The sequence below is a fragment of the Erithacus rubecula genome, assembly GCF_903797595.1.
Source record: "Erithacus rubecula genome assembly, chromosome: 1".
In the NCBI taxonomy this organism is placed as follows: Eukaryota; Metazoa; Chordata; class Aves; order Passeriformes; family Muscicapidae; genus Erithacus; species Erithacus rubecula.
Window position 1 is genome coordinate 12,150,455 of NC_136658.1, and position 15,926 is coordinate 12,166,380.

Here is a 15,926-nt window from a genome sequence, read left to right on the forward strand (position 1 = left end):
GGAAAATGTCCCCAGAAATTTCCTTTGCTGAGCTTTCCTGAACCTGCACTAAAGGCCGCAGCCAAAAGTTCCTGCAATTAACCATCTCTCACGACATTAATGAGCACAGCACCTCCTAAATATAAATTCCATTTTGACCTGTAAGGTTTTGCTGAGGCTGCCATATTTTGGATTTCCAAACCTGTATGAGGAACATCAGTTCAATTCCACTTAAATATATATGAATCTGTTCCTTTTACACTATATTACAAAATCTTTAGCTTAAGAGCAGGACCGTGAGGTGTGGAGCTGAGCGATATGGCTCTGATTTACATGGTGTAGATCAACCAGCCAATGGCACAAAGCCCTCACATTCCCCTCTACCAGCATTTTCTGTCCACATTCCATAGTGCCCCAAAGTCACCCTCTGGGGAAAGAATTTGGACTTTATCCCCTATCTTGCCCTTCTCAGAAAAATATTTCTTGTTCCTATATTTCAGAATTTTGTAGTCTACTGTGTAGCGGGAGCCAAGCTGAAGATACTGAGCATGTCGTTCATATTAGTTTGCTGCAAAGGAACTTCTTGTCTCCTTCCTCCTCCCCAAATCCTCTTGAAAAGGGCAAAGGAACGGTTGGGAAAAAATATTAGGGATGTGTTAATTTGGATTAATCCTTTATTATCCACTATCACTGCTTCACATTAATATAAATCTACTTCTATCTCCTTCCATATATCATACAGGTGGTAAGGTGACAAATTTATGGAAGCTGCTTTGGAGCCTATAGCTTAATTAACCCCCTCAAAAAGAATTACCTCTTCAAAGTCAAGCTGGACAAAAACCCACCCCTTTATGCAGGTTGAGGGTTTTTTTCCCTTACAAAGCAAGATCCTCAGCCAGACAGCACCAAGGCGTCCAAACGGTAAGCAATTTATTTTTTATCGGTTTTATTTCACGCAGCCCTGAATAGCAGAGGTATGTTTCCCCGCTGACTAATAACAGAAGTCAAACCAAGTGAATTCCTAGACAGCTGAATGAACACAAACCCGACGGGATTAGTTACGGACGCGCCCGTTCGCGAATCTGGCGGCGGTGCCGCTTCCCGCGGGCGCAGCGGCGCGTCCCGGCCCGCGGGCGGAGCGGGGGACCCGCCGAGCCCCCGCAGACCCCGGGGCAAAGAAACAGCCTGCCAGGGCCACTCCAAGCCCGGGGAGCATCCCCGCCCGCGGGCAGCCGGAACGCCGCTCCCGCGCTCTCCCGGGATGCCGGGGGCTTCCCGGTGGGATTCTCCGCCAAGCCGCCGCCTCTCCGCTTCAGGCTGTGTCCCCTCCGTCAGCGGCGGGGGGAGCGGGTGGCGAGCGGGGGGAGCTGCCTCACCCCCCGGGCGGGCATGCGGGGAGACACGCACAGGGATACAGGGAAGGGATGCAGGAGGGGATGCAGAGTGGGATGCAGGGTGGGATGCAGGGTGGGATGCAGGGTGGGATGCAGGGTTGGATGCAGGAGGGGATGCAGGGTTGGATGCAGGGTGGGATGCTCCGGTGCTGCCGCCAGCTCTGAGAGCGGCGGAGGAATCTGCGGGCTCGCGGCTGTGGCGGTGCGAGCGGCGGAGGGATCGCCGGCCCGCCGAGCGCCCGCCCCCTGCGCGCGGCGCGGCCCCGCCGATATAGCGCGGCGCGGGAGGCGCGGCCGGCACTCGGCGAGCGGCGCTCCGCGGGTGCGGGGCTGCGCGCACACGGGCGGCGGCAGCGGCAGGGTTTGCCTGGGCTGGCCGAGCATCCTCCAACTTGGAACTGTCCACCGGCGAGAGCTCCTGAACATGAGCCTCCTGCCTCTCTACCTGCTCGGATTGCTCCTCAGTAGCGGGCAAGGTAGGAGCGCGGCTGCCTTTTGCCTTTTTTTTTTATTTTTTAATTTTTTAATTTTTTTTTAAATTTTATTTTTTAATTTTAAACATTTTTCTTACCTATGCTGTCCGCTCGCTCAAATTAACGGAAAGGGAACGGAGAAAAAAATATTAAAAATTAAAGCAATGCATTATCCTGGAACCAAATTAAGAAGGACCTAAAACTTGCTTCATCGCCCACCTTTTTTTTTTTTCTCTTTTTTTTTTTTTCTCTTTTTTAGTCTTCAAGAGGTGTCATTTATGAGGAGAAAAAAAGAAAGCTGCACAGTGCTAAGTGCACTTAGCTGTTTTGCATAGGGTTTTGTCCCTTTTTTATTATTTTTTTTAATTTGCGCCTGATATGTATGTGAGAGAGATGAAGCGATTACACAAAATCTGTCGAGCACTGGTCTTTAAAATCCGCGTCTGCTCGCGGGGAAGGCAGTGCGGGCTTCTTCTTAGGAGCAGGGAGAAGTGCCGGCGGTAGAATCCGTGAGAAACCTGACCTGAAGTCTGCCTGTCGGGGTTTCTCCACTCCGGAAAACCTTCCCCGCTCTGCCGGGACACCGAGCCCCGGCTCGGAGGAGGCGCGGAGGGGCTGCGAGGTTGCGTGCAGGTGCCTATTCCTTGTGCCAGGGAATAGTCTGGTACCTATTCCTTGTGCCACGAAATAGCCTGGTGCCTATTCCTTGTGCCAGGGAATAGCCTGGTGCCTATTCCTTGTGCCACGGAATTGCACCGCGGGAGCAGGGGTGTGCAGAACGACGGGGCGAGCCGGGCACGCTTCGTCCTTTGCATATGTATGTGCACATTTATTTATTTATTTATATACATACATGATTCGGGAAACGCGGACTCGGGGGTTGTGGTGCTGCCAAGGGGTTCGGTTTGTTTTCTGGGGCTGACATATCTATATAGCTATTCATTTGTTTGTCTGCGGATGTCTCCTGCGTGGCTACTTAAGGATTTGTGCTCCTGGAAGAGACTGATGAGGGATAACCACCGCGGTGTTTGGAAACTGTTCGGACAAGTTCCCGGCGTCCGGCCGGAGCGCTGAGCCCCGCGGGGCTGGCCCTGCCCCCGCTGCCGCTGCCCCCTGCCCTGTGCCAGGCTTCGTTCCCCGCACCTGAGGGGCTGGGCGGCGGCCCCGCTTCCCGGGGAGGCTTTAGGGGAGGAATAAACCCCACCCAGCCCGAACGCCCCAGCGGGGCGGCAGCGGCAGCGGCGGGGGCCGGCCCCGGGCCGCGCTGCCGCCGCCGGGCACCAGGGGGCGGCCGAGCTCCACGGCGGCGCGGGCAGCGCGCGGGACGGGGCGGCCTCGCCCCTCAGCTGCGGGCGGGCAAGGGCCGGCTGTGCCGGGCCCGGTGTCTGTCCTGTGCGGAGCCGGCTGTGCCGGGCCCGGTGTCTGTCCTGTGCGGAGCCGGCTGTGCCGGGCCCGGTGTCTGTCCTGTGCGGAGCCGGCTGTGCCGGGCCCGGTGTCCCGTGCGGGGCTGGGATGGGCCGGGTGTGCCGGGCCCGGTGTCCTGCGAGGGGCCGGGATGAGCTGGATGTGCCAGCCCCGGTGTGCCGGGCCCGGTGTCTGTCCTGTGTGGGGCCGGGTGTGCCAGCCCCGGTGCCGTTTGCAGGTTCAGCGAGATTTCTTGCGCTTAAGAAAGGGACGAGGAGGTCAGTCATCATGCCTTGAGGTGCCAAGGGCTCCTTCCGTGCATCTGTGGCTAAACCTCTCGTCATTCAGCGTCTCCTTTCGGCGACAATTAGCAAAGAGGAGCTCTCAGTTTCCATAGCAGAATCTTCCCAGCTGTTGCCACCTCGGTCTCCGAGCAGCAGCGATTCGGGAGCGCTCCGGAGGCTTTTCGGTGCAGCCGGCGCTGGGATGGCAGAGGTGGAGCAAGGAGAACGGGAAATCTTCCTTCAGGCTTTGCATTGATCTACCTGGGTGTAATAATGCGCCTCCTCCGACGGAGGAAAGCGACTTTGGGAAGTGTGATTTCTGCGGCGTAGGAGGATTGTATAGTTTAGGTATCGTACTATCACAGATGTCAGGAGATAAATAATGGAGTGAAATTACAGATACTATTAAGCCGAGTTATAAAAATTATAGGATTCATATGAGAGGGGGATGGAAAGAAGAGGAGGAAAGCTGAATAAACCTAATATTGATAGTAAGCTATTTCCCTCAATTTAAAGAAACAGCTTCATTTTATTCTTTTTAATAAAGAAAGGGACTTGCATTGGCAGAGGAAGAGTAGTTTTTTTAACTGAGTGTAGAAATAGCAGAAACGTGCACCCTCAATCCACAGTAGGGCATAGTAAATGGGAATGGGAGAACATTTTTTGACACCATCTTGAAGTAATCTTGAACATTACTTGAAATGAATCAAATAATTTGAGAGGTTATTCCAAAAACTCTTGAGATTATCTTTTTTTCACTTTTTTTTTTTTTTTTTTTTTTTTGGGAATGCAATGATGGGTAACATCAAATTACGTCATCAAATCAAGTTTGTGGTGCTTGTGAGGGTTACTTTTCTGGGTTATTTTTAAGAAAAGCATTATTATGTGAGTATTAAATGATTATGACTTATTAGATAGTTTGGATGGCTAAGAAAAAGTCAGTAACTACTTTTGGATCATTTGCTTTGAAAATGTTGAAAGTCCTAGGTTCAGAATTTCTATTTTGAAGGATATAGCTGCAGTAGATTTTATGAAGAATGACTGAAGCCTTTTCTTTGAGAAGTGCTGGTGTTTAAGATTGGAGAGAGAGGGAACTGTGCTGTATTTGTTCTGTTCCAGAAAATCAGAGCAGTTTGAGAACAAGTAGCAGACAGCCATCCCCTCCCCCAGCCCCTTATGTTAAGAGCTTATGAATGTCATAATTATCTACCAGGGCCAAATATTCCCTCTCCTAATTTCATCATAAGGGAGGAGTTTAACTGGCAGTGTTATTATGCTAAAACAAAAGGATTTTTTTCTTAACCTTTCAAAGCTGTCCAGACAATTTATCCAGCTTGAATTAGTTTTGCTTTAATAAAAATCGAAAGAAAGTGAAACAAAACACACACATACAGACTCCCCACCATACCACAAACCAAAAAAGAGCATACTGCACTCTGTAAATCTGCCTTTTAAGATATGCAGTTATAAAGAAGTTTTTTACCAGAGTCTGAGGACACTGACTTGAAGTGGATGAAATGGACATATTCCCAGATTATAAATCCTATTTGTTTTACCACTGCATAGTACATTTTTCTTTAGGTTAGCAGTTTTTTTTTGAAGTTGCAGTAGGAAATGATTTGCTTGTAGAATTTAGTCTATTTCGTGCTGGTACAGGAGATTCATAGGAGTGAGTACATTGTGCTTGAAGTTGCTTTTCACTACTTTGATACAAAGTTTCTTGTTTTTCCTGAAGAGTTTCTCTTTACAAGTGCTTTAAAGGGACTGCTTGTTAATGAGGAACATCCCCCTAGGAAGATGCATGTGTGTCTTATTCTCCACTAGTCAGAACCCTGCTGCTTTTTGAGTAGTGAACCCATGACATTTGGAATTTTTGAAATCAATGATTTTGCTTACTGGATTAAGTAAGCAAATTATAAAACAAATAATTAATAAAGCTACTGTTTTATTCTGATTGTACACTGAAATCTGAAGCAGATACTGAGATTTTAACCAGACATTGTTTTCTACTACCAGCTGATTTGTACAACTGCACTAAGATTAAAATAAAACTGTTATTTTTCCTTCTTGTTTTCACCATTCTAAGCAAACAAAAATCTGACAAAATAATGTTTGATTTTTCTATTTTAGGCTACGTTCTCCTTTTCTGGTAAATATGAGAATCAAAATATCTACTTGACACTAAACCTGAACTGATGAGGAATTTTGAAACATCAACTTAAAAACAGGCAGATGAGAAATATGTAGAGAGCTTTATTTCATGCACTCCCATACAAATAGAATTAGAGATACTTTTATCATTTGCAGTAGCTCTAAATCATGAAACATATAAAGGATAAAGTAATGGACACAGACTTTAAAGTCCTGTCTACGGGGTTGAATAGCATCATTTGGACTTTTACAGCACAGCACACTTATTTAGATAACTCATTATTTTTATCTGTGGAAATGCTGTTGGATTGTTAAGATTAATTTATGTATTATTTGCCTTTCATGGCCACCTTCTTCAATAAATATTTTGAGAACAAATGCAGTATTTGTTTGCCCTTTCACTGACCTTTTCTTTGAGACACCTTTTGCAAGTAGTTCATGTTTACTTACTGATTTTCCTTCAATTTACTCCAGTAATCCCAGAGTTACATTCAGCACATGCCATTTGAGTCCAGTACAATTGAGTCAAGTTAATATGACATTTGGGGAAGCACATGTTCTAACTTCATTGTAATTTGTGTCTGTGAGTTGAAAATCTGTTATTGAAAGAGTAGGATATGAACCTCTCCAGGTAAAGAGTCTGGATAATGGCTGGTATTCAGCTTTCAAACAGTTTATATCAACTAATTCATGCCAGATGTTTATTTGTTTGCTTGGTGTTGTTTTGTTTGTTGTCTGGTTTTGGTGGAGCATTTTGTTGTGGGTTTTTTTGGGTTTTTTTGTTTGTTTTTTTTTTTTTTTTTTAGCATACACATTTCTCTTAAGAAATAAGGGCAGTATAACTGATGAAGTGTATCCTGAAGTTCTACAAGTCATTTGAATCTCATTTTCAAAGTCTCTTGAAATTCAGAAATAGGAGAGACTGGAGGAAGAACTTACAGATAACCTGAGGTGTCCAAATCTGGAGGCTTGTTGGAGTCTTACGGACTAGATCCAGGCCTACTGGTGACTTACATATTAACACCAGTTTTTATTTTGACCTAAGCAATTCATCATGACCTAATTTTGACCTAATGTTGAGGTTTTCCCCTTGGTGTATTTAACTGCTTCTTAGTTAAGGTATTTGACTGGAATATTCAATTTTTAGTAACTAGTTTAAAACTCAGAATCATTTTTAGTATTAAATAGGGCATTCAGAACACTACTTGCTATTACCTCAAGATTTTGAGGATGTCCAGCTTCAGTGATGTAATTCTGCATTCTTTAATAAAATATTTTTACTGCTTTTGTAGCTCAGTTCCTCTTAAAACTGTGTTTGAAAAGATTTGTATATTTTTAAAGGATATCAGGAAACTAATGAGTTAACTTAAGAAAGCAAGATACTCTTCAGATGCTTTGTGTTATGCTATAAAATCTTTAATGAGGTGCCTTCAAAAATAAAGGTAACAAGGTTCTTATTTTGTTACATGCCTGAACTTTTGCATTGTTTGTTACCTGTTGACTGATGATATCATTAATTGGAGAAGACATTTTATGTGTTGTTTTTTTTTTCCCTGTAGATGAGCAGAAAATCTGCCTTTTAGTTTATTGAATAAAAAGATGGAAAACAGGGAAAGTTATTTATCTGGTTCCAGCTCTTTGTGGTGACATCTTGCAGTATTAAAATACTTGCGTACAGGAAAAGAAATCCACATAAGTGTTAATAAAAGTTGTGTGGAAAGGACACAAAGAACACAGGCACCAACACTGTTAGAAATCCTTCACAAGACTGACAAGCCTTTGAGTGTCCTGCATTTGAGTGGCTCCATTCTTGCAGGAATCCATTGATTCTAAGTGGGCTCACTGGAGTATGTGAAAGCGTCTCTTGAAATGGCAGGAGGTAACCAGCTTTTATTTTTGAAATGGCATGAGATAGGCAACATGTCCATTTATGCCCGTGTTATGATTGAGGAAATCGTGATTAACAGAACATTCCTCTCTTTGCGTTTGTTCATTAGCAACTGGATTATTAATGAGTGCATGGGAGTAATTGCCTGAACTACAAGTCTAATGATCTACTGCAGAATGAGTTATTTATGACTTGGTACTTAGATATTGGGATTTGGGAGGCACTGGAACAGGACTCACTAAGGTGGGGATGCCTCGTCCCTGGGATTGTTCAAGTCCAGGCTGGGTGAAGCTCTGAGCAACCTGGTCTAGTGAGAAGTGTCCCTGCCCATGACAGTGGATTTGGAATGAGATGATCTTTAAAATCACTTCCAATCTGAGCCATTCTATGACTGTAGCCAAACTCTACTAGTTCTACTTATAGGAGAATGTCCATTGAGTTGTTTGTGTTTGCACCACAGATAAGGACCTATTCTTTAGAAGCATTTATTTTGCTGTCTCAAGTAGGTTAATCTGGGAAGAAATGAGACAGTAAAGTCTCCTTTAAGAAGAATGCTAAAAAGTTGCAGGTAAACACCTGCAGAAATATTTTACCTGCTTCCTGCCTCTTCTGGAAAAGAAAAAATGCAGTTGTTTGATTTCACCTGCTCTTTAATGCGATGCATAAAGATCATTGCAAATAGGATGAGGAGAACAAGTCTTTCAGAAACCTGTTTGGCAAACCTGGAGATCTACTAACCAAAGGTGTAATTTGTTGCCACTTTCCATGGCCCAAGCTTAATCTTGTCTGAAATATCCAGTTTCTGGATGGATAACATCCAGATAAAATTGGGAAGCAGCATGTAGTACTATTGAGGTTTTGTCAGCCTCTTTCGTAGTCTTGCCTATCATTACTGAAATAAATATCCTCTTAACTATACAAGTTCCTTCAAGAACTAGCTTTCCATAAAAAGCATAGATCTTTGATATGTTAATTTATGTTCATTTATGATGTAGTGGCTCTCAGTAAAAAAAAAAAAAAAAGGGAAATACAAGTGGCTCATTTTCATTTTTCCGAGTTAAATTTTTCCTCCCCACAAAATTTATATTGTGACTTTAGAAGGCTGCACTGGTTTTCATTTAATGTTCTAATTACCTGAGTAGTATTGCTAAACAGCTGACAAAAGCTGATGCATTACCTCATAATTCAGCAATAGGCAGAGCTGTAGCATATGAATGACTTATAAGGATACAAATGAAACATTTCTTTTCAAGATGATGTTTCCCATTACTTAATACTCAACTGTTTGCTTTGCACTTGTAGCCTAAGGAGCAATACCAACTATGATCCAAGATTCATGCTTGGAAATCACACAGGAAGTCCTGACTACTTTGCCCAAGAAGTGATATTTGGAGCATAGTATGAATTCAGATTAAAAACACTTATTGCCAGCAATTTTCTTGCTACTAAAAGATGTTGTACTAGATTCAGTCAAGTTGCAAGTAATTTCAAACCCATTAACTTTGTAGACCTTTGTATTGCAGCTGAATTTGGCTTGCATGAACTCAGGTCCATGGCTAAAATAATACAATATTTAAAACCAGAAACACATACAGATGTGATACAGATAGATATAAATAGGAGGGAATTGCCTCTTATTACTAATAGTTTATTTAACTAAAGATAAAAGGATTTTTTTATTGTAACAGAAAATATGTTATCAAAGTGCAGTGGTATTGTGATAATATTGACAGTGTTATTTTAATTAGTCAAAGCAAAATAAACTACAGATCCAGTGTAGTTAATTTATGAGTAAGAGGATAACAAATGAGGGTATATTAAATGTACTGGAGATCAGTTATCTGGAGTATCATAATACAGCATTTTTTTAAGAAGTTCTTGAACATACCATTCTCATAAACTAATACACTTACTGGATCAGAAAAAGATTGATATACTCCAGTGACCTCAACTGAGACTCAAAGCAGGAGTCATAAAAGAGCAGGTAAGTACAGAACAGGAAGAGTGTGATTCTGTCAGTGCACCTACAATGCTCAGGGATATGTCAGGTTATATCTATGTGATCTTCCTTAATGATCTTGGCAGATCTTTGTTGCTTGAATTTGTTCTTAAATCTGCCAGTACTTTGATCTGCTTGGTACAGTATGTCAACAACTTACACAAGAGAAAAAGAACTCTGAAAAAATAATGTTCAGTCCTTTAGTTGTGGTGTTGTAAGTAGTGGAACACTGTACCAGTTCCTTACTTGACTTTTCTGTGGCATTCATAATTGCACATAACAGAGAAGCTGCCCATCTCTTATGTGATGGACTCAGAACTACATGTTACATTCATGGGCTTTCCAGTAAATTACTTTTTTTAAAAGCATTTTATTTTCCTGCTCTTTTGGTAGTAGTTATTTCAATTTAACCAATGGTAATGTGAGTTACTTGAATTTTAAGCTGATCTGCATCAGGCCAATTGTAAAAAAAGCTTCCTTGTTTTAAGTATTTCTTTTGTACAACAATGAGTATTGTAAGTTGTGCCTTACAAGGGGCACACTGGTCTAGCAGTAATCCTGGTGAAATAAATGCTGAGAGAGATTTGATTGCTAGAAAGTTGATTCCTAGGGATGAGCATATGGAAAGAACAGAGGTACTTTAAAAGAAAGCTTGATACATGAGTGAATGGATATAGACTGATTGATTGAAAAAAATCAAAAAACAAAACCAACCAAGCAAACCAAAACCAACCCTTCAGAATGAAAATTAATTTCTGACCAAAAAAGCAGTGACTCAAGCGTACAAAGAGGAGGGAAGAAGTATTGTTAGTCTTAAGTTGGTTCAGAATCCTAGAATGTCCTGATTTAGAAGGGACTCACTGGGATCGTGGTTTCCAACCCCTGGTCCTGTGCAGGACACCCCAGGAATCCCACCATGTGCCACAGAGCACTGTCCAAATGCTCCTTGAACTCTGTCAGGTTTGGTGCTGTGGCCACTTGTCCAGGGAGCCTGTTCCAGTGCCCAGCCACCCTCTGGGTGAAAAATCTTTTCCTGATGTCCAACCTAAACCTCCCCTGACACAGCTCCAGCCATTACCTCAGATTCTGTCCCTGTCACCACAGAGCAGAGATCAGTGCCTGCCTCTCCTCTGCCCCTCACAAGGAAGTTGTAACTGCAGTGATCTCTTCCCTCAGTCTCTTCTCCAGGCTGAACAGACCAAGTAACCTCATCCACTCCTCATACAGCTTCCCCTTCAAACCCTTCACTATCCTTATTGCTCTCTATTGCATGCTGTCTAATATAACACAATTCCTATATTGAGGTAGCCAAAACTGCTTACAGCACTTAAAGTGAGTCTGCACTAGTTCTTATATAGTGCAGCCTTAAATTCTTTGCATTTATTTGACTTTTTTTTTAAATTTTATTTTCTCAGTAATAAGGAATTGCAAAGACAACATTGCCCAACATTTAAATGTGTTTTTTGCTACTCACCTGAATGATCTGGTGTAAGGAATCTCTGTTTTGCAATAGTCTTTGGTCTTGCTGCTTTCTGTTTGGTTTTTTGTTCCTGAATTCTAATTTTTAAAATCTTGTCTTATTCATTTTTGGAATTTAGGATGAATTGTATCCAGCTGGGCATTGCTGTCTGTAATAAATAATTCAGCAGTTCATGTACTCCTGTGCTTTCTCTGTTGGGGAGCAATACCCAAAATCTGAATCAAACAAAAGCTTATGCTGACTTCTCCCAGTGGAGACTTTCTGTAGTATAATATGAATACCACATCTCCAGACTTTTATTTTCTTTTATTTAAGGAAAATGGAGCTATGTGAGATGAGTTCTGCTAATAGAACTGTGCACACCCTGCAGCCACGGAACTCCCACTGAAGTCGAGTGTTTCAGGGGTTGTACTGATTGCACTTTTCAGAGTCTGATTAAAGCTTTCAGGAGTTGTATAAATTCCATATAAGTATGTGGGAATTTTGTTTCAGTGAAGAATAGAAAAATCAAGCTCTAACTTCATGTATATTTAAGTAGTGGGCATGTTTATAAGTAGTGCTGAAAAAGTGTGGGACTGATCCAAGAGCACAGAATAACTGGAAACTAAAGGGGTGTTCTGGTGTGCCAGATTCAAGAGGTAAAGTGCAAGAGACAAAAACAGTGTTTTTCTCTGTGCTTTTTAAAAACAAATGCAAGGATACATTGTAAATATTGTAAACTACTTGTTGCATTGTCTCCCTCTTGGAACATAGGCAAAAAATTGTAATTAATCATCACGGTCACTGCTGCAGCCCAGGCTGTAACTGTGTTGAGAAGTTTACCATTCAGTATGCAAATTCATCACTCAATTCATCACTTGATTTTGCTAGAGTTTTTGAGAGCTTTGATTTACTTGTTTGTTTTGGTCTGTGGCTTTGTGACACTGGTCAAAATTGTTCTTTAGATGTTCAGTATTCAGGTCATGCCTTCAGGTTTGTAAGTGCCACTGTCTGAGCGTTCAGATGTTCCACTGACTTGTGCCAGTTTATGCCAATTCCACACATTGGGCTCAACAGCTTCTAGCATTTAGTCAAAATAATCCTTTCCAGCACCTGCACATTGCGTTTCCATGGATTAGAATTCTGTTTTTGGATTATACAGCCTGTGTATGTATAAAATTTGTGTTGTTGGGTTTGAGGACTCTCTCAGAGGTGGTGTTTTCTATATAGTTCTTCTAAACTTGTGGTAGACTTACTCTGATTTTACCATTCTTGGAAGAAAATTTATAGAATTCTTTTTACTGTCATTATAGTGATTTTCAATTCTGTGAGTGCATGATACAGTTCTGAGTGCATGGTTTTTGTATGTGCTCCTAATGTAAAAAATAATTTTGATCTTATATTCAAGTTTTTTTATCATTTGCAAACATTAGTTTAAATCAAAAGATTCTTATATGTTCTAAAATCTCAGGAATTACCCATTTCACTCTGTGCAGCCCTTTATGCCACACTGACAGCCTTTTTTTTTTTTGGTGGTCCTAGGTACATGAATGAACACTTTATCTGCTGCATAAAAGAGCAAATATGGCTGGGGAAACTATTAAGTAAATAGTAAAAATAGTGATGAAAAGAAATAGACTTCTCTGTGAATAATAAATTTTTCATTTTTTATTACATATTATATGATTTAGGAATAAAACAAACAAGCACAGCTAAGCAAACCCAGAAACTATCCTTTCCAAGGGAAAAGCCCTTCTGCTGTTAGATGGAGTTCTGGTTTCTGTTCCTCTATGCTCATTTTAAAACAGTACAGATGACTGCAGCCAGTGAGTATACCAGAAAATTAAAAGAAAAACTTTGTTATCATGTAAATATTATAAAAGCTATTCTAAAGAAATGTTACTCTTTTTTTAGTGTGATTAGTGAATGTTGTTATTGCTTTGTTGCACCTTAAATATGTTTGTGACTATTTTCCAGACTGTAAAGCTCACTGAAGAGTGTTCTCAAAGGTTTTTAGATATTCTTAGTCTTTAGATATGTAAGTCAATGCAAGGTAGCACTGCAGCCAAAACATTTATCTTCAAAAGTACAGCAACTCTATTTCCTGTGACCTACAGGTATTAAATAAGTAGCATCCTTATCTGTCTTCCTGTAGAAAATCCTGTAGAAATTAATGTAAAAAAATTTCTGCAGTGATTGTCAGTTTTTTCCTATGAAAATGACTGAATTATCAGATTGCTTTTATGGACATTTGACCAAAAAAAAAGTTCTAATGGCAGGAGAGAGGGGAAACTCAATCATTAAGGAAGGAGGAGCCCTGATTCATGTTCTCCAACAAGAGATGTTTCCTGGTCAGTGGTGGGGGTTTTCTGTTTATTTTTTGTTTTGTTTGTTTGGGTTTTTTGATGTTGTTTTTTACTAGTTTTTTTTTTTGTTTGTTTGTTTTTAAGGGGTAGGGCTGCTAAAAGAGTGTTCTGTTTTCATAGTCCAGAGGTGTTTTTATAGAATCATAATATCGTTAAAGTTGTCAAAGACTATCAAATATCAAGCCAGAATCACCACCACATTCACCACTAAACAGTGTCCTCTGCCATAGTCACCCATTTTTTGAATGCTTCCAGAGATGGTGACTCCACCACTTTTCTGGGAAGTCTGTTTCAGTGCTTTACAACCCTTTCCATGGATATGTTTTCATAATGAACACATCACACAAAGTTACACACAGCACTGAAAAGACTGGAAGACAATCCCTGCTCTTAAGATTCTGTTACCTGATGTTTTTCTGAAATTTGCCCCTAAAAATAGCTGCACGTGTCTATGACAAAGAATTACTAAAACAGCAGAAATGAGAATATAAGGTTTTCTAAGCAGCTGTTGGGAAAAAAAACCTGCACAGTGAAGGAAAAGCTACTTTTCACAGTAAACATTTTATACAAAAAAAAAAAAAAAAAAAATTGACCATCTGAGTTTAATTGTTCTAGAAATACCTCTGTGTAAGAATTAAAATATAAGTGAAGTTATGCCCCTACAGTTTTTTCTTCCTTAATTGATGTGAAATGAATCTTAAAGAAACTTGAGAAAAGTCAGAGTCCATCATGAATCCAGAATTGAACCAACTATTTTGATTTCATTTCAGTGCTTTAACAGTCACCCTGATTTATTTTATGATGTGATACAGAGTCCAAACTGACATGAAAATAGGTGCTGATTGTAAATTGGTTTTACTGTTGTTGTTTGGTGCTGTGCATGTTAATTCCAGGAACTCTGTCTTAAATAGGCCTAAGCTGAGGCTGGAATGTTTGGTGGGCTTGATTTGGCATTTCCTTAGAATCCTGAGTATCCTAAGGAGTATCCCTCAGAAATCTTTATTTAAATCTGCAGATTGAGGAGAATGCTTGGTGGTTCTTTCAGAAGTCTGGAAATCAAAATGGAAATGTGATTTTTGGTGGGAAAAGACATTGGCAGGGGTAAGGGAGAGGAATACAGACAAAAAAAAAAAAAAACAAAAGAGAACAGCACAAAGCCAAATGAACACCCTACTGTGGGTGAAAATAACCTGTAAGACATGTATTTTAATGTTTATGTTCACCTTTCACTATTCTGACACTGCATCAGAAATTACTTTTCTGTGGTTTTGAAATAAAGGCTGTCTGCACATATCTCTTTGAAGAATTAAATAGAATAAACAAACTGTTTTGTTTCCATGGCCAACCAGGCTGTTTTCGGTGTTCTAAGCTGGTTGCGAATGCTGGACTAGTAATGCTTCAGATGCATGAAACTGGATGAGAAAGATGTTGCTAATATTGATATATTCAGAGCCTGACCAAGTTTTCTCTTCTTTCCTGCCAACACCTTTTGCTAAAATTGCCAGGCTGGATATCAGTAGTTGTGGTTTTTATCTTTTGGGAGTGAGGGTGGACCTGTTTTTGTCTTCCTGAGTTTTGTTTCCATTTAAACACAGGTGACTTGGTGTTGATCGATACACATATTGAAATACTAATGCAAAATTAATGACTGATAATATTAGTTTCAAATATATAAATAGCTAAATAATTCTATGTATTTGATCATGTGATAATGTTCCAAAAAAGCAATACTGTTACTCAGGCAGGTGTTTTGAGTGAGCAGTTTACAGGGTACCAAATGTTGGTGCAACACATGTTGTGCAGTTTCTTTAATCCCACAGTAGAAATGGGGTGGGCTCTGGAATGTAGATTGGAATGCATGTTCCCTGATCCCTTAAAGCAACTGAGAGAACAGAGTAATTAGAGGGGCAAAATTTATGTGTCCCTTTCACTGTTTGTACACACAAGAGGTTATCTATTGCTGCAAATTGGATTGGCTGTATAAACAGCAGCATAATTTATTTAGAGTTAGGTCTAAAAGACTTGGAAAAGAACAGTGGAAGAACAAGAAGGGGATTGTAAAGAGAAGAGAGGTACTGAGAATGCAGCTGTACTTTTGTACAAGTAACTGGTGTAATTCATATATTGGCGTATTTCACTACAGCTGAATTTGTGTTTTAACCATTGGCAACATAGAGAGCCGGGGACACAGTATGCCAGTAAAGGCTTTAAACCTCTGTATAAGGGCTTTTGAAAATGCATATTTTATATTTTAAACCAATCATATTTCATAAATTTGTAAAATTAATTACCACCTCCTTCTGCTGGTCTATGAATATTCATCCCCAAGCAACTTGGAAAAATGATGATGTGCCTTTGAAATGGATATATAGTTGTTTCTTCAAAGTCAATAACAAAACTTATACGCAACTATTCTGGTGCTTGGATGCTGTTCAGTGTACATTCACTTAGCTACTGGAAGGGATGTTTTGGGCAGTTTTCTTGCTTGCAGCCGTGGTGATGCTGTGAGAGCACACACATGAGCCCCTG

At 40.8% G+C, this 15,926-nt stretch overlaps 1 protein-coding gene across 2 annotated transcripts in view; it reads left to right on the forward strand.

Moving 5' to 3' along the window:
• The first annotated feature begins 1,637 nt into the window (after positions 1-1,637).
• Positions 1,638-15,926, forward strand: part of NCAM2 (neural cell adhesion molecule 2) — a 249,976-nt gene continuing 235,687 nt past the window's right edge. For both annotated transcript variants that reach the window (XM_079305097.1, XM_079305098.1), the window contains exon 1: positions 1,638-1,849. In XM_079305097.1, the coding sequence (XP_079161223.1) occupies positions 1,798-1,849 (52 nt within the window). In that variant the 5' untranslated portion in view covers positions 1,638-1,797. The remainder of the gene's footprint in view (positions 1,850-15,926) is intronic.